Source organism: Aethalodelphis obliquidens, unplaced genomic scaffold (assembly GCF_003676395.1).
Source record: "Aethalodelphis obliquidens isolate GAN/ISIS:26980383/991018 unplaced genomic scaffold, ASM367639v1 scaffold22, whole genome shotgun sequence".
Classification (NCBI taxonomy): Eukaryota; Metazoa; Chordata; class Mammalia; order Artiodactyla; family Delphinidae; genus Aethalodelphis; species Aethalodelphis obliquidens.
Genome location: NW_020837966.1, coordinates 13,466,946 through 13,494,367, shown reverse-complemented (window position 1 = coordinate 13,494,367; position 27,422 = coordinate 13,466,946). Strand labels below are relative to the sequence as shown.

The window sequence follows — 27,422 nt, the reverse complement described above, 5'->3', positions numbered from 1 at the left end:
GGTTCAGTAGTTGTGCCACACGGGCTTAGTTGCTCCGCAGCATGTGGGATCTTCCTGGACCAGGGCTCAAACCCATGCAGGCGGATTCTTAACGCTGCACCACCATGCAAGCCGTAATGTTGTTCTTTAAATACATACTTTGATAGCAATGCCATCTTTTACATAGTAGAGCTGTTATCTGCTCACAGCATCAGGCGCAGTTTGAGATGCTGGGGTTTATTACATGCTGCTATTGTGCCAGCACAATGCTGAGTGCTTTATACACATGGTCTGTTGACATCTGTCTCTGTTAGGTGGATACTAGTCTTTATACAATGAGAACTGAGGCTGGAAAGAGAGAGGTCCTTTACCTTAGGTTGACAAAGCTATTAACTTATTTTGCCCTTTTTTGGTCTTAAATTCAAAGGTAAATGGCACTGGCAAGAACAAACCTCTAATTATAGGACATGGGCTTACTGTCCTTCTGTGCATGCACGTCATAGGTTTGTAGGGTGGAGCGGGTCGGAAAAGGAAGAGTAAAAAGAAAGTGGTGGGAGCCCGGCCACCTCAGGAAGTGTGTGTTGGCTAACATGGGGACTATGGGACAGTCAGGTTCGTGTCTCTTAGAAATGATGCAGGGAGTCTCTTGTGCATACTCTCTGTAAGGTTTGTGTTTCTCCCATGGCTATGCTTGGTCTGATGGTGACCAGAGTGGAAATGATTGTTACGGTGGAGAGTTTCCCTGAAGGGTGGGGTTTTGAATTTAACTGCCTGGGTGTCCAGGTAGGTGGAGTGAGAGAGTGTATAGGGCGGGTAGAGGCAGTGCTGGTTGGAACTGTGTCAAATGGGGGAGTCTATTATGTGTTGAGCAAGCAACTGGCAAAGTGAAGTGATATGGATCTGAGATCATTCAGATAGAATTGATGGACTAGAGAGAAACTGCTGTGAGTCATGCGATTGAAAACCAGTTCCACATCATAGGTATTGAGGAGCATCCCCAGCTGGGATTTATGTGTGCTGTCTCCACTTGTTTGGTTACTCATCCTGCAAAGAATCACTGAGTGACACTGTGCGCCTGGCACCATGTTTGGTTTGGGAATGCAGTGGTGCACAAAACACATGTGGCTGCTGCCTCCATGGAGCTTACAGTCTAGACGTAAAGACAGATACTGATTCATTAAACAGTCTGACAAATTCAACAGAATTCAAAAATTCAGACCCCACCTTGACCTGCTGAAAGAGAATCTCCATTTAATGTAACTATTATTTGCACAAAGTTTAAAAAACCAATGTACAATTGTGAAGAGCATTTGTGAAGATCATGTTTTAGTCCCATTTTCACCTTTCCAGCATCGTGGCTGGCATAACAAGAGGTTCTTGGTAAGGAAATGAATGAGTGAATACTAAATTTGTACAAAGCGAGAGGCTGTATGGATTTGATTCATTCTGGCCTAAAACTCAGGGTTACGGTCCGCCTTCAATATTTTATCAAGCTCTAAAAATTGATTTGCAGTCCCCATTAATTTTTAAATGTGTGTCAGAAAATATTTTCTTTGACTTCTTCGTGACCACAGTGTGTGCGTGTTAATTAAGGCCAGCGATGGCTTTCTCTTGTGTCTTCCCTGCCCTCCCCTCCCTCCCCAGCCACCATCCCTGCTGAGTTGTATTGTAGAACCAGTTCTGAAAATAGTAGCCAGGACTCTCACATTGTCACTTGGGAGGGAGCCCGGCTACCTCAGGAGATGTGTGTCGGCTAACATGGGGACTGTGAGATGGTCAGGTCTCTTAGAAACGATGCAGACTGCCAAGTGATAACCCAAATTAATCTTTTATTCATTTATAATTCTTCAAATGATTTTTATTTAGTACCATTAAGCGATTCATATATTCTTCACAGGAAGTCTCCTGTGCATACTCTCTGTAAGGTTTGTGTTTCTCCCATGGTTAGGCTTGGTCTGATGGTGACCAGAGTGGAAATGATTGATAAAGGTGGAGAATCTCCCAGAAGGGTGGGGTTTTGAATTTAAGTGCCTGGGCATCCGGGTAGGTGGAGTGAGAGAGTATATAGGGCTGGTAGAGGCAGTGCTGGTGGTAACTGTGGCAGATGGGGGAGTGCATGAGCCATCTTGCCCTTGGTTGCATGGAAAGACAACGTGGGATTGTGGCATGACCCCATCAGCTAGAAGTGCAGGGTCCAAAACCAGATTCACCCCAAATCAATTCACTCCAAGACCAGTCTGTGAATGGTAGAGGATTTTTGAGGTTTTCTTCTATCCCTCCGGTGTGCATGCCCCTTTATCTGCCCAGACCTTTGCATTGCAACAGCCTTAGGGCACTCTTCTAGATTGGGGCCAGGTGTTTGTCTGGCAAGGGCTGGGCAGACCAAGGGTAGGAGCCAAAACCTTTGTGCAGAAATCCTTAATTCAGTGAGTGTGTTCCTGGTGAATTTGGTCACACACTTGTCACCAACATTGCCTATAAAAGACAAATCCAAAGAACCAGACCTTACAGTTTGTCAGGCAGCACCTCCCAGTATATCCAGGTTTTAATCAGAAATATTCAGTTTTTAAAAGTTGGTCACTGATTCAGATGATTTTTTAAAAAATATCTGCAAAGGAAAGTTGAACCCTCTGCCCTTAGAAAACCACGAGATAGAAGCTTTTCTGTAAAGGTTGTAGGCAATATGGGAAATTAGAAATACTGGAGAAGTTTGAATAATTACATGGTCTCATACTTATAATACCTTATAGTTTACAGGATACCTTCAAGAAAGTTCCATCATTTGGGCTTCCCTGGTGGTGCAGTGGTTGAGGGTCCGCCTGCCGATGCAGGGGACATGGGTTTGTGCCCCGGTCCGGGAGGATCCCACATGCCGCGGAGCGGCTGGGCCCGTGAGCCATGGCCGCTGAGCCTGTGTGTCCGGAGCCTGTGCTCTGCGACAGGAGAGGCCACAGCAGTGGGAGGCCCGTGTACCGCAAAAAAAAAAAAAAAAAAAAGAAACATCATTTGATTTTCATGATAATCCTGTGATGTTGTTAAAGCTCATGCTACCATTCCCATTGCACAGAGAAAGTGAGACTGAGAGTAAATAACTTGCCCAAGGTTATTTGGTCATTGGCATTGCTTGTTCCTTTACATCAGTAAAGGAATGGTACTCAGTTACCATGTGGCAAGCACTTCAGACACATTGTCTCATTAATCCTTCCAACAAGGTGTAAGGAACTTCTCATTTTAAAGATTAGAAACATACACTATTAACATTAAGTAGCATTTATCAAGCCTCCCTGTAGTGAAGCCTTTTATGTGTGCTAAAGGTATGAAATAGACTCTCTCATTGCATTCTCATAATAGGCACTCTAGGTAGAAACTCGGTATTCTTAAAATTCCCAATTTTACAGAAGAGGATGAAGATTTTTAAAAAAATGGTTAAATGACTTGGCCAGGGTTATATAACCAATTAGCAGTGAAGTTGGCATTTGAATCCCAGGCTGTCCTCTTCCAAGTTCTTTGTCACTGCCATGTGCCCCGCGCTCCCAATGCCTATACATTAGGTTAACCCAAGTGAAATTGCTGATACTCGACAGTTTATCTTTTACAACAGCAATTATGTACGGTTCAACCTATTAACATGTGCTTTTATCTGTCTCCAATTGATCTTAAAACTAATTTCCAGAAAGAGGAAACAATGATGAATAAGTGGGTTTTTGGGAGGAGTTTGTAATTGCATTGAGAAATCTGCTAATCACTTATTAACTTCAGAAAGACCCTGAACTTGACAACTGAGGAAAATCCACACATATTTGTCAAATTTAACTAGAACTTTTCTTTTTCAAACATTTATTTCTGTCCTAAACTGAGGATGCCTAAGTTTTAACTTAATTTTTTTTTTTTTTTTTTTTTTTTTTTTTTTTGGCGTTACGCGGGCGTCTCACTCTTGTGGCCTCTCCCGTTGCGGAGCACAGGCTCCGGATGCGCAGGCTCAGCGGCCATGGCTCACGGGCCCAGCCGCTCCGCGGCATGTGGGATCTTCCCGGACCAGGGCACAAACCCGTGTCCCCTGCATCGGCAGGCGGACTCTCAACCACTGCGCCACCAGGGAAGCCCTTAATTGATTTTTAAATGATGGTAGTTTCATGAACATTGCCTTGGCTTAATGGCGCTGAAAATGAGTGATAATGATTGCAAAATTATAATTATAAAATTATGAATAAAGGATCCTATCTTTTAGTCACATCTTTCAGTGTAAGATTCTTATTTGCAGACATTGGTCTTACTTTAACCTCTAAGTCAAAAATGTACATGATGTTTTTGTATAATAGTGATCATAAGGAATTAGAATTAGATTCGTTAGAGGTTTGTCTCATCTTTTGTCCACGGTGAAGATTACTGTGTAAATAGCTGTTTTACTTACCTAAACCTCACTAACAGTCTTCAGTTCATGAAAACAGTCAATGCTGTGGCTGTGTTCCAACTTCATCAAAGGCACGATTCATCCTTTGGTTGTAACCTCTTTAGAAATGCGGGTTGAGTCTTGGTTCATACATTTGTTCATTCTTCCCTATGCTTTTGTTAGTCTCTAAAAACACACATGGATGCCTTTTCTTCAAGCTAGTTTTGTTCAATCCCTATACCTTTAAGTTGGAAACCTGAAAGAAGTTTTTTGAAGAGGTTGAAATATTACTTTCTGTGAAAGAACTGTAATGATTGAATTGAATACAAGCCACCACAATGCACTTACCAGGTTTCTATTTGGTTTCCTTCAAATTCAAACATGGTGCCCGGTCGTCTACCGCTCTTTTTAATATGCATTTTCAGGGTTCCCCTGCTGAAACATGCTGTTTACACCACTCTCAAAGAAAGTGGGTGCATATACTCATAAATTTGATGATTCAAAAAGTATTGTAGAGAAATAGTGTTAAGAAAGAAATTTTAATTATAAAGATACATTTAGTGGATATAAATTCTTTATCACCTATGTGTCTCATGCTGAGCAGCATATTACTGTCTCCTTTTCTTTTTGTGCTTGTATAATAAAATGTGTATTTTATACAATTATGTGCTGAGGTTAGACAATGCGGTAAGATTCTTGGGAAGCAACTGTGTACAGGATTTGTTATTATTTACAAATTATACCTTACTAAGCATAGAATTACAAACGTAACTTAGGCTTTTTTTTGTTTTTTGGCTGCGGTGGGTCTTTGTTGCGGCGTGTGGGCTCTTCATTGGTGGTGCACGGGCTTCTCTCTAGTTGTGGCATGCAGGCTTAGTTGCACCGAGTCATGTGGGATCTTAGTTCCCTGACCAGGGATAGAACCCACATCCTCTGCTTTGGAAGGCGGATTCTTTACCACTGGACCACCAGGGAAGTCCTTACTTACGATTTTTTTTTTTTTTTTTTGGCGGTACGCGGACCTCTCACTGTTGTGGCCTCTCCTGTTGCAGAGCACAGGTTCCGGACGCGCAGGCTCAGCGGCCATGGCTCACGGGGCTAGCCGCTCCGTGGCATGCAGGATCCTCCCGGATCAGGGCATGAACCCGTGTCCCCTGCTTCAGGGGCCACCAGAGAAGCCCCCTACTTACGATTTTTTGAAGGACTCAATATGATCTATCTTCCTGGCCTAACTCCTTTGATGTGAGAGGGTGAATGGATCAATGGCATTCTGATGTTGATTTTTTTTTATCATGTAGTCACTGAATATTATTGATTATAAGCTGTATTTTTCAAACTTTGGCCATTCATGACTCACCTTCATGATTTTGTCTATATCTTAACATAGTATCGTTTATTTACTTCAGGTTTTCTTTAAAAGAACTCAATTTTTACCTTAGGTGTTCGAAAGGAAACTCATCGTTACCATTGCTATTACTTACTCAATTAATTTCTTATTAAATATAGCTGCTTTTTGAAACTTCAGGTTTAACTGCAAGTTTAAAAAAGTCAGTTTTATAAAGTATCGCTTTATCACTTAAGGTTTAGAAGTGAATGTTATATTTTACTACCATCACTTCCTAGTTAGATTTTTCTACTGCACATTAAAAATATACACACATTAGGGCTTCCCTGGCGGTGCAGTGGTTGAGAGTCCGCCTGCCGATGCAGGGGACGCGGGTTCGTGCCCCGGTCCGGGAAGATCCCACATGCCGCGCAGCGGCTGGGCCCGTGAGCTATGGCCGCTGAGCCTGCGCGTCCGGAGCCTGTGCTCCGCAACGGGAGAGGCCACAACAGTGAGAGGCCCGCGTACCGCACAAAAAAAAAAAAAAAAAAAGAATACACATATTAAAATAAAAATTAAAATGTAAAAACCCATACAGGCACCACTCAGAGTCACTTAGCACACATGACAGTCAGACCTGCGGCAAACTCTGGGGGAAGTGGCTAAAAGTGAAAATGGGCACTTACTAAACGAGTGACCCATGAGGGCTGCCACTGTCGACACAAGAGTTTCCTCTTAAAACTGGGTGAGGATTTGTTCCAACCACACATGACCTTGATAGTCAGGCCTGCCATTCAGTTAAAGAGGCGCCACGTGGTGTTCACTTTCCTTTTTAAAAAAATATTGCCCTGGTTCCCTCTTGAGGAGTCCCCTTATTAATGGAGGGTGACCTCAACTTTGTTGGCCTGTAAGGGTGCCGGCAGTAATGAATTTGTTATTTTGTGTGCCACTCTCTCTAAATTGGATTCTGCATTATGCTGGTGCATATATGTAAGAAGGTGACCGATTGAAATTCAAATGTAATGAGGATGAAGCTCTGCCATTCAGCACAGACGCCTTTGTTTTTAGCCCTAGTAGGTTCTTTGCCCCATCACAATGCAGCTTTCCTCCTGGCTTCCGAAATCACCATGTCTAACTGGGTAGGACTGACATGTTTTCTAACCCATTCTAGAAATGAAATACAGTTTGTTCTGGTTTTCTAGTTTAAAAAAAAATTTTTTTTTTAATGGGCTGAGAGATTTGGATTTGCAGTCTTGAGAGAAACAAAGTATTCTTTCTGAAACATGCAAATGTGTCTCTCCATCACCTAGGAAACTATTATGGGACACCCAAACCTCCTAGCCAGCCACTCAGTGGGAAAGTGATCACGACGGATGCCTTGCAAAGCCTTCATTCTGGCTCCAAGCAGTCAACCCCAAAGCGAACCAAGTCCTACAATGATATGCAAAATGCTGGCATAGTCCACGCGGAGAATGAGGAAGAGGATGATGTTCCTGAAATGAACAGTAGCTTTACAGGTAAAGACCAGATGATGTTCTCCCTCGGTGGACTTAGGGAAGGAGGGCTGGGGGAGGCTTTTGTGAAGAGTTACAAGAAGGTTTCTATTCTCAGGAGGAATTTGGAAGGATCTCCAGAATTCAAACTCTGACCACATGGTGCTTGGGGAAGAGATGGTCTTTTCCCTGGTCTGTTTTTCATGCTTCTTGGCAAGAGTATTTTAACTTCACCCAGCTATCTTAAAGGGGCAGGAGGGCAGTGTTTGTGGAAGGAAATCAAGAATAATCAGCATCCTTTCTTTCTGTTCAAAATGATATCCATAAGAATCTGTTTTGTTCATTCATTACTTAGTCTTGACACTGCTCCATCATAATTATGGCTGATTGCTTGTAAAGACAAGTAGGAGAATTTGTTTAATAGTTTAATATCACTTGATGCTGTGTGGAAGGCTAGCAGCATCCTTTTTTCTCATACCTTTGCAAGTAGAGATACAGTGGAAATAAATCATGTGTTAACTTATGCAAATTCTGCTATATTCCCTAAGAGGGAAAAGATGAAAAAGTAATAAATACTATAAGATTTTATACTGCATATGTATTTTATATTATATAGCATATATTACTCATTGCATTATATTTTTATATATACATTCAGGGCTATCTACGCCCAAGCTTAGGTAGGCTGTATTTTATGAGGGGATCTTCAAGGATAAGTCCTCTGAATAAGGATGTACAGGTTAGGAATTGCACGTTCCCTGGAGGCACCGTTCACAGAGGCTGTGATATACATTCCTTGGGTTAGCGCAGTGACCCAGAACTGTTCAGTAATATTTTTGACTCTTTGGGGGTTTGACCTTATATAGTAACTCACAATGTCGCAGCTGAATAAGACATGAGTTACTCGTCAATAATGTTGTGACTTTGAAGACCGCTTGTTTTTTCTGTTTTTCCTATACTTATTTTCTTTGATATTTTAGAGTTACAGTTCTGTATTTTCCTCCTTGCGCTACCAAGTCTACTAGGATATTTAGAAAAAAGTTTGTGTTAGTTGAATGCTTTCTCCTGCCTGTATGGGCCTTTCTGAAGCCTAAACTTTTTCAAGGCAACAATTTAAAAAATTCTTTGATGGCTTATCATTGTAACGGTAACCCAACCCTTCCATAAGAAGCACTAGGGAAAGGAGGAGTCCTGGCTTGCTGTCCTAGCTTTGTTCATGGTAGCTGTCTTATTATGAACATAGTGTCTAACTGCTCTCATCTGTAAAATGACTGGTTAGGATCAGATCACATCTAGGTTCCCCCTTCCAGCTCTAAGAATTTGAGTCCAGGAAAATTTCCATTTTCTCAATTAGAATGGATTAGGCCAGTGGCTGACCTACAGTTGCAATATCTGGAATAAATTTACCCATTGCTACATATTTGTTTATTGAAATCAGTTAATCTCATCCACTTCAAAATATTTTATCCGTTTATAGTAGTCCTCACCGAAATAAAAGCAGATTATGAAAAAAAAAGTCAATACTTCCTTGAAAAAAAAATAGCCACTATTTTAATGTCTTGATCTTCCAACAAATAAGAATAGCAAATTATGATATAACCCAAAAATGTAGATGTGGTCACAGAAATAGAAAGACCTTGGGGGTAACATGCATCGAAACAGTTCTGCCAAGCTGACTGGATGGTCCCCAAGAAGCTTGGGTGCCTTTATTTGTCCTCCATTAACTAAGTAGATTTCTCGGTACAAAGCAAGAACAGAGTAGGGATAGTTGAGTGTAGGTCTTGATGCTTTTCCAATTTCTAACCACTGTAAATCTCTGTCTCTAGAAGCCAGGCCTCAGAAAATCTGACCTCATAACATCCCTACTTGAACTCCTGGTGTCGGGGAGAAAAAAAAAAAAAAAAAACCACCTGGGCCTGGGTCATCATTGCTAAAGGCAGTCTGATCATTAGTTTCTGCACAAAAAAAGAAAGCCAAGTGGCGCCTGATGGGATGCATGGAGAGAGACTTGATTCTGAGATATACAAGTGATAGGGCATCTTCAATACGGAAGGGATATTTTGAATAAATGCCTCCTCACTTACCAAACTGCAAGTATGACAGCTGACAACATGTCATACCCTGACTCATATGAATCCTTTCAAATAATTGAGACTCTACCCAGTCTGTGATATGTGTATCAAGCTAGCTGTGTCAGAGCATCTTGCGCTCCGAACCTCTTTAAGTAGCAATCCACCAGCTGCTTCGAGCACAGAGTGGCAGTACCATAATGAAGTCTTGACTCCTGGTTGAGCCATTTGTGACAGAGGCATGAGTGTCAGATTCAAATGTACAAACACTATGGAGCTATTTAAAATGATATTTACCAGGATGTTTTTAATAACAGGCTCTTGGTACGATCTCAGCTGACTTCTGCTTGGTTCTTTTGAAGGGGGCACAAAATGTCTAAATAACATGCCTAAATAACATTAGCACTATCTGCTGATAAAAGAGCAGGGAGTTTAAGGCCAGGAGCATCCTGGGGAGGTCGCTTCTTCCTTCCTTCCTTCCTTCCTTTCTGCAACCAAAGATGGAGGCAGGAGCTGAGTAAGGAGAAGTCATCCCAGATTCTCACCGTAGAACTTGACTGTTGAACACAAGGCAGTAGGACAGTCTCCTACAAGTTATGCCCAAATTACAGACCTAAAGGAGGCCCTAGAGAGAGAACACTGTTAATTTGTGCTTCACGAAGGTAGACTTACACTGTTGGGCAAAGCACACAGTTATTTATACAAATAAATTAAAACATTTGTGAAAGTATTTTGTTCATTATAGACAACTTGAAAAATATATAACAAACCACCGCAGCTAAAAAGTTGCTGATCCATCCATTAACCACCTCTAAGAGACACCAAAAATGTTATTTAATTGTGTTCTTAAGCTTGTTTTCCCAACAGCCTCCCTGTTGTTGAACATTAGACTGCTGATGCTGCTTTTTCATTAGCAGTTAATGGTAAGATATTGCTTTGGAATGTCAAGAGATAATGATATTACCAAAAGAGCTAATGGTTCCCCAGTGCTCTGTGGCAGGCACTTTGCTAAGCTCTCATACATATACTAGGGAGGTCTAATTGCTTGTCCAGTATCGCAAAGCCAGTGAGGGTGAAAGCTGTCATTTCAGCCCAAAAAGTCTGACTCCAGAATCTGCGTGGCTCATCCACTGTGTCATTTGTGTTTTAAATCAAGTTTATTAGCCCTCTGTAGCCTCAAAGGTTTTGACTGGTTATGTACACAGTGAGGGAGGCACATAAATCTGAATGCATGTGTAATTTCAAATAAGCTCCAGAATGTATATTTGACATGAGCTTATGTTGTCAAAGTCACCTTCAGATGCTCCCAAGTGTGTCAGTGTATGTAAATGCTGGGAAGCTTCTGACTTACCATGAATGAACATGTTTTACATGTTTATTTACGGTTATGAATCATTTTCACAGGTATCCTATAAACCTCCTGGAGATCTTGATAGGCAGCCTAAGTATTATCTTCCGCATTTTGCAGATGAGAACACTGAGGAATAGTGTGTGTTAATAAGCTCACTAGACAGTGCAAGAATCCAGCCTCCTGTTTGCTTACCCAGTCTGTGTTCCAGTAATTCATTCTACCTGTCCTCTTTGGATGCATTGGCAATCTTTAGTAAGAGAGTGATAGCAGTGCTCTTAAATGTTTGGTAAATTAAATGAAAGAGTTTTTGAAGTCAGAGCATGTGTAAAGTCAAAGCCATGATTAGGACTATGAAATTTTGAAATCTGCCCTATGTGTGCCCCAGTCTCTCATTTTTGGACTTCTGATTTTCTTTCAGAGAATGAGATTGTTTTAAGGTTCTCCCGAACTAGAAGGAAGAAACAGAAAACCAAACATATCAAGTTGTATACATTAAATATCTGTCACCTTTTTTTAACAGTTAACCAGATGGGAGGAATTCTTTGACAATGTACATGTGTATCAAATCATCACAGTGTGAATTTTAAATATCTTACAGCTTTGTCAATTATACCTCAGTAAAGCTGAAAAATTAATATCTATAGCTTTTTGTATGTCAATCATATGTAAATAAAGCTTTTTTTCTTTAAGAAGACACTGAAAACATATAAAATAAAATATATTTGGATAATTTAAAATAAGGTCTAGTTGCTGAAGGGATTTCTTATTTCTCTAGTAAATTAAAATTACATATATATTTTTTCAGTGAGCTAATATTCCCTTCATGTAGTCGAGGTTTTGAAGTACTGGCAGGACTTTTTCCTCCCCCCTTCTTCCCCTCCCCTTTCCATGAATCGTGTACCTTCAGGATTAAAGCAAGTTGATTCCTCTTTTCATATGTAGTGGCCCACCTGTGCTCACCACCCTTTTCCTGTTACATCCAGTTTCTATTAAAATAGGTTAATTAAAATGTTTCAGTAAAATTATTGGAATGTCTACTATTGTCCCAGCACTTCTCTGACTCTTAAATATCATATTAATAGATGATCACTGACCTCGACCCTTGGTGTTTCCAGTAGCACATCCAAGTCCTGAGCTCTGTTGAGCACTCACTGAGCTCCAGGCACTTTTGCAGGCGTTTTTCATGTAGTTCCCTTTTTGTGGTATGTGTGTTATGCCCATTTTACAGATGAGGAAACAAATGCTCAGAAAGGTAAAGTCTCTTCTAACGTCACATAGTTAGAAATAGGCACACTATGATTTGTTCTGTGGTTTGCTGTCAAATCCATCCTTTTTCTGCCTATTTGTAATGAATTGGCAGCCTGAGGGCCAGCTCTGACCTGCAAACAAAATTTAATAATAACAACTTTAATGAATAAGATGATGTTTACTGTACTGAGTGCTTTACATAAACTAGTCCTCCCCCCAACCTTATGAGGTAAGTACTGTTATTATCCCCACTTTACAGATAAGGAAACTAAGGCACATAGAGGTTGAGTGTGTTTCCCAAGTTAGTCAAGAGTAAAGCCAGGATTCAAACTCAAGCATTCTGGCTTCAGAGTCAGTGCTTATAATCACTATCTTTCATTTTCTTGCTTGTGCTACACCGCTTTATTTTTAAAAGGAATTAGGATTGGAAAATTAGAAGGTTTTGCATAAAAATATAGATTTCCACCTTCTCTTGAAAAAATCAGAAATCCGGAAACCCTGAGTACACTTTTCCCCAGGATGCTAATTGTCTGGCGCTGAGTTCTCTGCTCCTTTCAGAAAGGATACACCCTCTCCAGTGTTCTAGACATACATCATTTGTGTCTCCGACCTGGCATCAGTGGTCATAGGAATTTGTACCCCGAGGCTGCACCGTACCCTGTCACATTGCCAGCTGAGCAAAACCCCTCCTAGAAGCTAAAGGTTCTAGTGATTTTTTGTTGTTGAGCAATTTTTGTATCTCTGTCTTCAAAGTGTAATGCTTGTATTTGAATCTCCATCACCTGGGTGCTCTCAAAATACACGTTTTTGAACCTAATTCCCAATCTGTTGTCTGAAGTAGGGAGCCATGTCTGCATTTTAGCAATCTCTCCAGGGACTTCACTGGTAGCACAGTGGTTGACTCCACACGCCCAATGCAGGGGGCCTGGGTTCGTCCCTGGTCAGGGAATTAGATCCCACACGCATGCTGCAACTAGGAGTTCACATGCCACAACTAAGGAGCCCACATGCTGCAACTAAGGAGCCCACATGCTGCAGCTAAGGAGCTGGCGAGCTGCAGCTAAGGAGCTGGCGAGCAGCAACTAAGGAGCCCCCATGCCACATCTAAGACCTGGTGCAACCAAATAAATAAATAAATATTAAACAAAACAAAACAAACAAACAAAAATCTCTCCAGGTGATTCTTATATACACTTAAGCTTAAGAAGGGTACCTTCCAATGATGTACCAGAAATGAATACATTTTCCCTCCTAGAGAATTAAGGGTGAATCTCTTAATTCTTGCCATGTTTTGAATTTTTGCTATTGATTAGTAATTTCAAATGTTTTCTTCCATAGTGGCCTAATTTCCTCTTTTTCCTTCAAACTTAATAGTTGTTGTATTAACCTGCACTCATCAGTGCAAATTGTAAAATCAACTCAAATCGGTTTCAGCAGGAAAGGGAATTTAGGAGATCAAGCAATTGAAGAGGACAGGAGTACATGAAATCAGAGAGGCTTCATCAGGGGTATTAGGCAACTTTCTCTGTATTTTATCTCTGCTTTCCTCTACATGAGTTTAATTTTCAGACAAGTCTTGCCAAGCTTTACAACATGGGAATCTATCAGCTTAATAACTTCAGCATCAAGAGGCTACCTCTTGCTTGATAGTTCCAGCAGGCACTTCCATGCCTACACTAGTTTGCCTTGGACCATGTGCTTGATCCAGTCATAAAGGCAAGAGTGATATGGGTGTGACTTGGGCCCACTGCATGAACTTGGAGTGGGTATAGTCAGTCCCCACCTGGACCACATGGACCTTGAATGGAGGAGATGATTTCCGAATGGAGATCTGAGCGGTTGTACCAGAAGACGAGGGGATAGATGCAAGGCAGGGAAAGGCCACTCAGCCTCGTCAACGGCGGTGGATTTTGGGTGGAGGTGGTTATTTAATAGGCTTGACATGTCCTCCATCCAACTTTTGGATTACCTTTATTCTCATGTGTGTTGTTGGGAGCTATTGATCGGGGGAAGATTTGAAAACAGCCTTTTATTATTCCTCAGTCTGCTTCGAGTAAATCAGAAATGTCTGCAGGAGAATTACTGTGGGAGATAGAAAATGACTACATCCCCAGATTAATATGTTTTAAAGCCCCATGGAGATTGAGAATGTCAACAATGCCGTTTGTGGAGACTTCGATGACATCACCTCCTGATGTTTCTAGTTAATAAGAAGGCAAGGAGACTCAGGTACTTAGAGCCTTCAGGACTCAAGTCAAAGCAGTCCACCAACACAATACTGTTCTGGAGGTAACTGTCCTGGTTTTCACAGTAACATTCTCCTCACTTTTCCCAAGGAGGCTAGAATCTGACTCAGTGGTAGAGCTGTCTTTATATTCTAAACTTTTTGGAATTGATTTTTTTCTTGCCTCCAAAAGTCCTCTTCAGTCATGAAACCAAATGATACCTACGGGATGAGAGTGCAGCTCAGTCTGTGACCTGATGGCCTTCTTAGTTTAAGGGACTTGAGGGTTTGAGTCATGAATGTGTTTCTTCTTTGATATTTCCAAGATTGTGAGCAATTCATTATTTGAGCATGTTTTTCCCTTCTTTCTTTTTCAGTAAAATCAAGTTGATTCATCATTTTGATGTTTTCTATTAAAAGAACTTTCATCTAAATAAAACAGTATAGTCGATGTCCAGCAATTAGGAAAGGATGAAGGCTTTTAAGAATATAGATGCCCACAGTAGTGAACACCTCAGTTTGGGGTATGATTGACGATGGTTTTTTTCTCTCCCCATGATTAAACAGCCGATTCTGGTGACCAAGAAGAGCACAGTCTTCAAGAAGCAACGCTCCCGCCTGTCAATAGTAGCATCATCGCCGCTCCCATCACGGACCCTTCTCAGAAGTTCCCTCAATACCTACCTCTTTCTGCAGAGGATAATTTAGGTCCTCTACCTGAAAACTGGGAGATGGCCTATACCGAAAACGGAGAAGTCTATTTTATAGAGTAAAGTACCATTATTTCTACCTGAATCTCTCTCTCTTTTTCCATTTCCCTTCTTTCTCTTTCTCTAGCAGCTACTGATGTAAATTTATTGTAAAAGGACTGATCGTGTGCTGATGGTCTTCTCTCCTACGATTTAACAAGCCTTGTACAAAAAAAGCAATTAGCATAACATCCTAATCATTGAAACTGAAGAGCTGGAGGAAGCATAAGATTAATAATTTCCCTAAAGAGTTAGACAACTAAACTATGGTGTATATATAAATTATGGTATTATATATGAAGAATATATCTAGCTGCTTAGAATATATAAATCCTTTGCTTATTTTTTCTTAATTGGGTTGTAGTTTCCTTTTTTTTCTTTTTTGAGTTTTAAGAGTTCTTCATATATTCTGGATACAATTCCTTTATTATATGTGTGATTTGCAAACATTTTGTCCAAGTCTGGCTTTTCTTTCCATTGTCTTAACTGTGTCTTTTGAAGAGCCAGAAGTTCTTAATTTTTATGAAGTCTAATTTTTCACTTTTTTTTTCCCCTTGTGGATTGTGTTTTTAGTGTAGAAGCTAAGAAATCTTGGCCTAACTCAAAGTCAAAATGCAGTCTTTTTCTGCTATATTTCTTTTAGAAGTTGTATAATTTACATTTAGGTCTGTGATCCATTTTAAGTTAATTTTTTTGCGTGGTGTAAGGTATAAGGATTGAAGTTTGAGAATATAGAGATGTGAAAAGTCTTTCAAAATTAAAAACTTAATATTATATAGTTAAATATTTAACAAATAACCTGTACTGGAAAGGAAAAAATTACATAAAACTGAAACCATTCTAGAAAATCTAAGATAATGTAATTTCTTAACCAATACTCAATTTTTTAAATGTTGTACTTTGGCTCTATTGTTGAGATTCCCTATTAAGATTCACCATAGTTTTATGTACCATAAAAAAGAAAAACAAAATGATCAATTAATCTATAAAATAATTAAAAACATAGGTAAGTCTGTTCTTCTCAAATACTGCGTGTTGGCCAAAAAGTTCATTTGGGTTTTTCCATAAGATGTTGCAGAAAAACCCGAAAGAACTTTTTTGGCCAACCCAATAGATTAACGTTGAAGATCTGCTGTTCAGGGAACAATAACAAAGGACATTTTTGAATAACATATGAAGTGTCTCACCTTTGTAAAATACATGGGCATATACACATATCTGCTGTGTTATTATATGTATATATTTGTTTTCCATGAATATGTAGATATAGTTCTATGTCTAGAAAAATTCTGGAAGTATCTATTAACACTTGAGTTTGAGTTAAGTAAGGAATTTAAAGAATTTATTTTCTTAACTACATTATACATGTCTGTGGGGTTTGAATATATATTTCCACTCAAATAATATTCTAGCATATATTTTGTAATTAGAAAAATCAGCAAGGGTAAGAAAGTATAATTATCCTAAGGACATGGGAGTGAGGGAAAAGGCTTGGATCTCGTAACACCCTCTTTCAGAACTAACCTAGGAAATCGGAGATGAGTGAACTATACCTCCTGGGTTATTTTCCAACCAGAAGGAGGGGACAGTCCATATTTCTGTCTTCATGCTCATGACAAATGCTGACTGCAGACAGGGGTGGATGATGAAGTCTTTTCCTGGGAGTTAGGGAAGTATAGTGGTTAAGAGCTCCCCTAAAAACTCATGTTGTTTCTACCCCTTACTATTTATATGATCTTGGGAACTTGAGTTTGCCTCTCTGCATCTCAGTTTTCCCTGTGTGTAGAAGGACATGAATGTTGTGGATCATGCCTACCCTGTCACATTTTCGTGAGAGTTAGATGAGGTAATGGATGTAAAGCGTGGGCTAGTATTAATTACTGAGCATTATTGTTACTGTTACCATTTTTATCATCATCATTTGGTTACCACAGAGGAGTTTAAATGTTATAAAAATGGATGTCACCTATAAGCTTAGAATTTTGTACTTAGCTTTTGCAATAAATTGCCTTTAAAGTTATGTCCATTAGTAGGGAAAAATTACGTTGAGCAAAGGAAAATATAACAGAGGAATTCCTAATACAGAGTAATATGTGAAACTCAAATTTTTAGAAAAGAATGTATCGAAAGGGGCTTCCCTGGTGGCCCAGTGGTTAAGAATCTGCCTGCCAATGCAGGGGACACAGGTTCGGGCCCTGGTCCGGGAAGATCCCACATGCCACAGAGCAACTAAGCCCGTGTGCCACGACTACTGAGCCTGCGGTCTAGAGCCTATGAGCCACAACTACCGAGCCCTCGTGCCACAACTACTGAAGCCCGCACACTGCAACTACTGAAGCCTGTGCACCTAGAGCCCATGCTCTGCAACAGGAGAAGCCACCGCAGTGAGAAGCCCATGCACCGCACACTGCAACGAAGGGTAGCCCCTGCTCACCACAACTAGAGAAAGCCTACCTGCAGCAATGAAGATCCAACGCAGCCAAAAGTTAAAAATAAATAAAATAAATTTATTTAAAAAAAAAGAATGTATCAATAGTTTTGCTCAAGACTGACTTGATGAATTTGAAAAAAGAAAGTTGGTTATTTTGATGGTTAGTGAGGACTGTGCTTAGTAAAAATGGTTAGTAAAGACCCAAGACTGTGGCTGATTTATAGGAGAGTACAGTGATTTGCTTACTTTTCATAACCTAATTTAGCTTTTAACCAATGCCAGGCCAATCTTCATTGGCCTAATGTTTCATAGAAAATTTAGGCAAAAGTATGGCTTATTATGACAACTCTGTGATTTGGTCTGCAGCTATCAAATTCTGTAGATATTAAATTATTAGATACACACCATTTTTATTTTAGCCTAAATTATATATCCTGGTTAATGAGATTTCAGGTGCCCTTCATTCTGAAGAACTTCATCTTAGAGTATCTTACATTGAATAGCAAGTTAAATTTCTATAGAATCAGATCTACCTTGTTTTACATATATGTGTCTGTGTTAGCTTTACAGTTTATGGGAAATCTAAGAAATACCGGAATTTAAGAACATTAAAAAAGTAAGCATGGACTTACAAACTCTGGATATTATAAAGAAAACGGACATAAGAAGACTTCGAAAGGAGATAAAAATAAGGCAGACTGGCTGGGGAACTTGGGATCACAGAAATGACAGGTGGTGAGTTCCCTGAGTTTTTGTTTTACCTCATATAACTCAGACTTGGAACTGAAGAAGCTAGTAATTCAGAAACACCAACAAGTGGAGACCAAAAAACAAAGCCCTCATAAAAGCCTACTCTCTCTAGCCAGAGGACCAGGAAGGGGTATCCTGCAAGGCAGGAAGCTTTTATTGAATAACTGCTGGGCTTCAGCCAACAAGACACAAAAGCCTGTGCTCCCACCTCTACCAGCAAAGATCAGTGAGAAGCCTAGTCCTCTACCCTTCACAGGATATAACTAGGATCTCAAACCTCCCTGCAAGTGTGGTATCCAAAAAGGCTCAGAAGATAACTGGGACTTTGTAGCCCGGCAGTAATGAGCACTCCCCCTTTCTTCATCTAACTTCAATGGAGACCACGTTGGGGGAGCCTGGATGCCCATCCTGACATGGCAGTAACAAGGCAGCCTCTCTCCCCACTGGGGTAGTGGCAGAGGAGGTTTGGTGAAGAGTCAGCATTTTTACCACCAGTGGTAAAGTGGCCCCCAGCCTCCTCAGAGAGTTAGTGGGAACAGTAATAAGGCACTCCTACCACTCCCAGCCAAGCTGGTGTCAGAAGAGCCCTAGTGTGGAGCTGGAATTCCCATCTCTACCCAGTAGTAACAAGGAACTCCTCACCCTCTTGGGTGGGATACAGCCAAAGGAGTGATGAGAGGTAAATTTATAGCACTACGCATATATATTAGAAAAGAGAAGTCTCTAATCAACAATCTGAGCCCCCAATTTAAGAGCTTAGAAAAGAAAAGCAAATTAAATGTGAAATAAGTGGAAGGAAACAATAAAGGGCAGAAATTAATGAAATCAAAAGCAAAAACAGCAGAGATAATCAATGAAACAACCAGCTGATTCTTCAAAAAGATTAATAAAATTGAAGAACCTCTAGCAAGATTGACAAAGAAAAAATTAGAGAAGGTGTGAATTACCAATATTAAAATTTAAAGAAAGAATTACTGCCGACCCTGAAGACATCAGAAAGATGCGAAAATGCTGTCAGAAAGTGTGGACATATAAATTTGACAACTTAGATGAAATAGACCAAATTCTTTGAGAAGCATGATCTACCACAACTCATCCAATATGGAATAGGTAATTTAAATAGCCCTAATGAATTTATAATTTAAAAACTCTTGAAAAAGAAAATTCTGGAAACCAGATGATTTCACTGGAGAACCATTCAAAGAAGAATTAAATTTCTACACAATTTCTTCCTGAAAATAGAAGAGGAGGAACACTTCCCAATTATGTTTAAGAAGCTAGTATTACGTTGTTACCAAAATCAAACAAGGATAGTCCACGAAAAAAATAAAAAGAAAACTGCAGAGCAATATCCTCTGGAATATAGATGCAAAAACCTATAACAAAATATTAGCAAATAGTAATCAATAATACAGAAAAAAAATTATACACCATGCCCAAGTGGGAAGTATTCCAGGGATACAAGACTGGTTCAGTATTTGAAAATTTAATCAATGTAATCCACCATATTAAGACCCCAGTAAAGAAAAAAACCAATCACATGATCTTTTTTATTGATGCAAAGTATTTGAAGAATTCACTCATTCGTGATAGAAATTTCTCAGGAAAATAAGAACATAGGGGAATTTCTTGAGTTCATAAAGAACATCTATAAAAAACCAACAGCTAACATTATACTTAATGGGGAAAGACAAAAACTTTCCCTGCAAGATGGGGAATAAGCCAAGGATATTATCTCTTACCACTCTTATTCAACATTTTACTGTAATTCTAGCCCTAAATAAAAGGAAAGAAAAGACACACAGATTATCTATCTAGAAAATCACCAGAAATGTACAAGACAGTTCTAGAATCAGTGAGTTCAGCAAGATAAAAGATAAGCATACAAACATCAGTTGTATATCTATATACTAACCATGAACAAGCAGACAACAAAATTCAAAAGAAAATGTAATTCACATTTACTTTAAAAAAAAACGCCACTTAGGTATAAATCTAATGAAACATGTATAGGATTTTGTATGCCGTAAACTACAAAATACTGATGAAAGAAATCAAAGAAAGTCTAAATAAATGGAGAGACCTACTCTATTCATGGATTGAAAGACTCAGAATTGGTATAGTGAAGATGTCAGTTCTCCCCAAATATGTGTACAGGTTTAATATAAATCCTGTGGAAATCTCAGTGAGGCTTTTTGTTGGTATAGACAAGTTTATTCTAAAATTTATATAGAAAGGCAAAGGAACTAGAATAGGTAAAACAGTTTTGGAAAAGAAGAATGAAGTCACAGTAATCAGTCTGGCCTATATCAAGGCTTATTAACTAGCCACAGTAATAAAGGCTGTGTGGTATTGATGAAGAAATAGACACATAGATCAAGGGAACCCAGAAACAGGCCCACAAATGTGTCCAACCGATTTTCAACAAAGAATGCAAAAGCAATTCAATGTAAGGAAGATCGCCTTTTCAATAAAATGGTGCTGGAGCAAGTGTATAGCCAGAAGCAAATAAATTAACCTCAGCCTAAACCTCATGCCTTAGAAAAAAGAAAAAAATTAACTCAGAATAGATCATCATAAAGTACAAAATGTAAAGTAATAGAACTTCTAGTGGGGGAAAAAGCATAGAAAGTCTTTGAGACCTAGTAATAGGAAAGGGGTTCTTTGACTTGACATCAAAAACATGATCCTAAAAGGAATAATTGATCAATTCAGCTTCATCAAAATGAAAACTTTTGCTTTGCAGAAGACTGTTAAGAAAACGAAAAGACAAACTACAGACGGGGAGAAAATATTTATAAACCCCACATCTCAAAATGGACTGGTATCTAGAATATATAAAGAACTCTCAACACTCAACAGTTAAAAAAAAATCCAGTTAGAAAATGAACTAAAGACATGAACAGACATTTTACTGAAGGAGATATATGGGTGGCAAATAAGTACATGAAAAGATGTTCAACATCATTAGCCATTAGAGAAATGCAAATTAGAACCACAAAGATATCCTAGGTATATATATAGCTATTAGGATGGCTAAAATAAAAAATAGTAACAACACTAAATGATGGTGAAGCTTCAGAGAAACTATATCACTCACACATTGCTTGTGGGTATGTAAAATTGTGTGGTATTCCAGGAAACAGTTTGGCAGTGTCTTAAACTAAACATTGCAGTTACCATACGACCCAGCCATTGCACATTTGTCCAGAAGAGTGAACACTTACATTCACACAAAAGCTTGTGCATAAATGTTTATAGTAGATTTATTCCAAATGGCCAAAAACTGGAAGCCACCCAGATGTCCTTCAGTGGTTAAAGTGTAGTACCTTCATGCCATGGAATACTACTCAGCAGTAAAAAGAATGAATTGTTGATGTATGCAACAATCTCGAGGAGAATTATGCTGAATGAAAAATGCAAGTCCCAAAAGATTACATACTGTATGATTTCATTTATATAACATTTTTGATATAACAGAAGTATGGACATGGAGAACAGATCAGTGGTTGCCAGGGATTAAAAATGGGTTTCGAAGGGAGGGATTGTAAGGCAACCGGGTGTGGCTGTCAAAGGGCAACGTGAGAGATCCTGTGATGATGGAAATGTTCCATATGTTGACTGGCTGTCAGTATCCTGGTTGTGACTTTGCACTATAGTTTTGTAAGATGTTACCCTTGGTGGCATCTGGGTAAGGGGGGATGTGGAATCTCTCTTTGTTTGTTCTTATAACTGCATGTGAATCTACAATTATCTTGAGATAAAAAAGTGTTTTTTAAAATATCACACATAATCTTCCCTCCTATCAGTGACCATTTTTGCACTCCTACTATGTAGGAATAGCACAGACCATGGGTTCTACTGCGGGACTCCCTGGGTTTGATTCCATGCATCAACAGGGTGTTCTTGGGCAGGTTTCTTTACATCTTTGTCCTCAGTTTTCCCATGTGGAGAATGGGGAGTAATCACTTTAATACTAACAATGCTCCTCTCATAGAGTTCTTGTAAAGATTAAGTAAATTGTAATTTATATGTAAATGACATAACAGATTATGATAGTTCTAAGAGGACAAATAAGTGCTGTTGGTGATCTTAGTTGTAACTGTATTAACTTTCATTTGTTATTTCTTTCCTTTTTTTTCTTTCTTTTTTTTTTTTGCGGTACACGGGCCTCTCACTCTTGTGGCCTCTCCCGTTGTGGAGCACAGGGTCCGGACGCGCAGGCTCAGCGGCCATGGCTCCCGGGCCTAGCCGCTCCGCGGCACCTGGGATCCTCCCGGACCGGGGCATGAACCCGCATCCCCTGCATCAGCAGGCGGGCTCGCAACCACTGCGCCACCAGGGAAGCCCTGATTTTTTCTTCTAACACAGTTGAGATAATGTCTGTACACATTTGCACATTCTGTTTTTCACTTAAGCCTCAATTTTTTCCCAACAATTAATAAGATTTGAATCTAAAATTAAAAACTTTGATAATTTTTTTCAATGTATTTACAACCAAAACTTCAGACATTAGTTTACTACGTAAACTTCGAAAAAAAAAATTTTTTTTTTTTTTTAATTTTCTATGTTTCGTTTCTGGTTTGCAGCTTGAACTACTGGACTTGTAGTTCTTTGCTCCTCATATTTAGTTTGCATAGAGTGGACTGGTTGCTCAAGCAGAAGTTTGTCCCAGATATGCTTCTGGTCAATTCTCCCAGTCATTCTCCTGGCATTTCTAACATGACTGAAGGGAACAGTGTCTATTGAAACACTTCCTCTCTGGTTGGGCTAGACCCTCCAGAAGGAAGTGGGGTGACATGTGCAGCTTTTCCAAGCTTCTCCTTGGTCTCGGTTCAATTTGGGATAGGTGATCTGGGGTTGCCTTCACTATGTCTGAAGCATAATTTAGGATACTGTGATGAATGGTATGTCTTAGCAGCTTCAAGCCACTTGCATGGATTGAAGTAGTTTCACACAGTCCTGGGAATTCTTACGTAATATAACGAGTGAAATAGCAGCCTTCTTTGTGAATTCCAGCATCCAACGCTGAAGTCATAGACAAATTGAAAATAAATTGGAATGCGCTCTTTGACAAATGTGAAGACTAAAATAAGCCTAGACAAGAGCAGGCCGTATAGACAAGGGGTATGATTTGGAGCTCAGTTTTCAAAAATAAAGCTGGTATTACATTTTAAGCTTTCCATGATGGAATGGTGATGTCTTAGAGTAAGGAAGCAGCCTCCCTAAGACCCTCTTCAAGCCATTTCATAATTCCAAACCGGGGCTCTCTTCTGGCCTCGGTTTGCTGTTAGACAGTATCTTTTCTTTGGTAGAAGAGAGTTAATGTTCAAGACTGTTTAAATCTTCTGTCATTGAGCTTTTTACCTTTTTTTTTTTTTCTTTTCAAACATATTTCTTGTTTTTGTTTCTGGATTTCAGCCATAACACAAAAACAACATCTTGGTTAGACCCTCGGTGCCTGAACAAGCAGCAGAAGCCTCTGGAAGAGTGTGAAGATGATGGTAAGGAGCTAGGAAGGTCTGGGTTTAAGGGGCTTGTTCACACATGCAAATTTTAAAGCGTTGTAGCAAGGTCAACCGGGTTTCTAACCATGGGTTTTTGAAAGGTAATCTAGTTTCTAGTAAGTGCATTATGGTTTCCAAAAGCAGGAGAGAAATCAGCAAAATTGCTTTCAAAGAATGATTTGTTTAAACATAAAGGCATCCTCAGTTCTCTGTTAGAAACAGAACTTCAGCACAGTCAGAAAGTATTCAAATGTAGATGCAACCTGTGCCTTCAGGAACTTGGAGAAAATTCTAGAAAGTCTCTAGGAATTTAGAAACCAAAGATGCTCTGATCACTCACTTATTGGACGCTAATTATATATTGTGACAGTCTTAGAGAAAAAAAAATCAGGAACTTTTCTTGAACTCTTCATACTTCATAATTTGATTATTTCTCCAGGTTCAGCATAAAGAAAGCAGATTTTGTTGTGATTGGGAGTCTGTGTGTGATTTAGAGTATATCCTAAATATGAGAAAGTCTATTCTTCCACAAAAGAGACTGAGCCCCACTCTCCCTGCTAATTAAAAGAAGAAAGAATCAATTGTCTATAAGAGTTACTATCATAAAAAAGGAAAGTTTATTTCAAGGCTTTGGAATTTCTAATTACTTTTGCAAAAGGAAAAGAAAATTAAGATGGAACAAATGTGTTCCCCTTCAGTCTATCCTAAGTTCTACCAAAATTGCTTTTTGACATGGACGAATTAAAAGGGAAATGGCTTGCTTTGCTACTCATTATTGATTTCTGGCATTTGAATTAGTAGTATAATTTTGAATACACATTTTACTGTAAGATAGTGAAACTTTATTAATTTATCCTATGGGGCAGAATTGATGTCCGTATAAATTTGAGGTTTGTTTGAAAATGTAAGCCCGTAAAATATGATCCTGTCAAAACCTTACACTCCAGACTATATGTGGATCGCAGATTACATGAAATGAACATAGAATTGCGTGTTCACGTTTAGCTGGGTGACTTCAACTGGAAATGCAAATCCTTCTGACTGAGGAGGCATAGCTGAGAGGCTCGTTTTATTTCGGTTGCTGAGTCCTGAAGAAGAAACGGAACAGGCGTGGGAGCTGCATTATTTTGCATGCTTAAGGATAATGGACTGTCCTGATTATTCACATATTCTATTTAATATATAATACAGAGGTGACCAGTTTTCAAAGTTCAGAACATAAAATACTTCCAACCATAAAACTTCTCAGAACAAAATTTAATCTTTATTTGATGCCTGATGATTTTGAAGCCATTTTAGGCCCTCTTATTACCAACAGATCTTCAATGTCAGTATCCATTATAACTATACTGGGAATGTATGAAAATGCCTGTTAATATAATTTTATAGATAATAGAAGGCTCCAGTAGCTTTTACAGAGAAAAACGGAGTAAAAGTATTGAGTAGAATTACTGAATGTTTTTCTTAACAATGCTGGTTATTTTTAGTTCTTAGAATTCATGTCATTGGTGTTAATGTTATTCCCTTTGGAACAAGTATGTATTCATACCAAATGCTTAGTAATTGTCCATTCACCATTAGAATTCATAGATTCTTTTTCTGCTAGAAACTATATGTATGTCTGTGTGCCTTTATACACAAATGTTATAAGTATATAACCAGATTATACCACAGTGGCAGGTATCATCAGTTCCCATATTTGCCTTTTCTCTTGCCAGTTACCACAAAGCTGCCTTGTATTGTTTTTTGTTATCATGACACAAAGAAGAATCACATTGTTGGTCACCATATTGTTCCTGTGTTTCTTTCTGTTCTCTGTAGGTCACATGCATATCAAATGTAACAGTATGGCATCATACTTATTGTAAAAATGTTCTATTTTCTTTTTCCTATCTCGATAAAGTCAGAAACTAGTTTGGATTTTGATCTTCAGTGTATAAGTCCTGTTGTTATTTCTGTGTTTTAGTAGTTCACTTAGAGGCCTTCTACCTTGCCTTTGAGCTCCAGTCCAGTATTTTAATCTTTAATAACACTGTTTGTCTCAAGGAGACTTTAAACTCATTCTGATTAAAACCCAACTAATGATTCCACCTCCACCCCAAATCTGGTCTTCTGTAAGTATTCCCCATCTCAGTGGAGGGTAAATTCATACATACTTAAGAGTCCCTCATGACGTTTTAGTTTTCTTAACACCCACTTCTAACCCATGTACTACCAGTTGAGTTCACCTTGCCTCCCAAATGTCTCTGGAATCCATTTTCTCCATTTTCTTCACTATCTCTGCCATGCTGGTCAAGGTCATGCTCATCTTCCACCCAGACTCTTGCCCGCTCTCCTTCTTGCACCGTACTCAGAGCAGTTTTTTAAAATGTCTTTGTGTTATCACCACCGCCTCAAGCCCTGTTTAATGGCTGTGGTCTGTTCAGTAAATGCCAAGTCCATAGCTTGTGTCTCCAAGCTCTCTGTGGTTCAGTCTCTAAGCTTGTCTGACTCTCGTTCCAACCCCTACTCTGTCCTTCATCCCCACGAGTCCTCATCGAGCTGCTGCTCCATGATCGTTAGATGTGCAGTTCTCCCTTCTTAGAATACTCTTGCATCCCACAAATAATTATTGAATGCCTTCTCTATGTCCAGTGCATTCTGGGAATTTCAGATGTATCATTGAACACAATAAACAAGAAGCCCTGCTCTTGCAGAGCTTAAATTCTAGTCATTTTTCACTCTAAGTCTTTTCATTAAATTTTGCATAACCTTCAGATGACAGCTCAGGGATTCTGCCCCGGACTTTGCCCCCAGATATGATTAGGTCAGTCTATTATGTATCTTAACTTCAGAGAACTTACCATAGTTTTAATTTAATTTTTATCTATGTGAGCTTTGGCCATGTTTCCTTTCCCGGAAGGATAGAGATGTGCCTGTTGGTGCTCATTTCGATGTCGCTGTCACCTGGCATAGTGACTGGCACATAGTAGTTCTCATTAAAGAATTTTTGAGGAAATGAACGAGTGCCCCCAAAGATATTTTAAATAGTATCCAAAAGGCCATTTTCATGAACGATTTTATGTAAATAAGATTCCCTTCTTAGGAAGCAATACCAGTGTCAACCTTATCGTTGGCAGTTGGAGAGTTTTTAAATCGAGTTCACAAGGTGTGTAGGGCCGCGTGGGTGACTGAAGTCAATAATCGATTCACTTGTTCACACGTTCATTCATCCATTTGAGAAATATTTGGTACCTATTATGTATCAAAAACTTCAGTGGGCACTGAACGTATTGCAGTAGTGAAAACAGGCTTGATCCCTGTGTTTGCGGAGCTTAGAGTGGAGGGATAGCCACCCGCTGTGTAGCTGGAGTGACTGTCTATGCCATGATGTGTTGTGTGCTGTCCTGTGTTCTCTTCACAGTCAAAATAAAATGCTTTACTGACAGCCAGAGACGGTCAAGAATGGAGAGGATCTTTTCTTGTTTTGCTCCCTGAAATTACAGAGAACATTTTCATTCTATTATTTCTGAGCTGTTTGACTTAGAAATCTTATACCAAGTAAGCTCCGTCTCCCACTGCTCCTTTTGGGGCAGCCATCAAGCCTCACTTCCCCCATGTATGTCGTCCTGACATAGTTCATTTTTCTAACTCCTTTTGAAAGACGATGAAGTGTAGCTCACCTTAGAACCTGTATTCTCAATTTGACCTCGCCTTCCGTTTTTCAGGCAGCGGTATTACTTATAAGTTAAGTAATTTTGCCTCGCTGATTAGAAGATTATTGAAGGATTAAAAGGACTAATATTGAAAGGTCTAACAGCTTTGTTTGCTTGAAATAAGACCTGTAATAAGTGACTTGCCACGTAAGGACGTTGAAACCGCAAAGGTGTTTGTCATCTTTTACAACCGATCAAACCCTATTTTGCCA

General features: G+C 39.3%; 1 protein-coding gene across 15 annotated transcripts in view; it reads left to right on the top strand.

The window, feature by feature from the left end:
• The window catches only part of MAGI1 (membrane associated guanylate kinase, WW and PDZ domain containing 1), a 623,112-nt gene that overhangs the window by 492,943 nt on the left and 102,747 nt on the right, over positions 1-27,422 (top strand). For all 15 annotated transcript variants that reach the window (XM_027121335.1, XM_027121326.1, XM_027121331.1 and 12 more), the window contains 3 exons: positions 7,004-7,210; positions 14,646-14,847; positions 23,430-23,512. In XM_027121335.1, the coding sequence (XP_026977136.1) occupies positions 7,004-7,210; positions 14,646-14,847; positions 23,430-23,512 (492 nt within the window). The remainder of the gene's footprint in view (positions 1-7,003; positions 7,211-14,645; positions 14,848-23,429; positions 23,513-27,422) is intronic.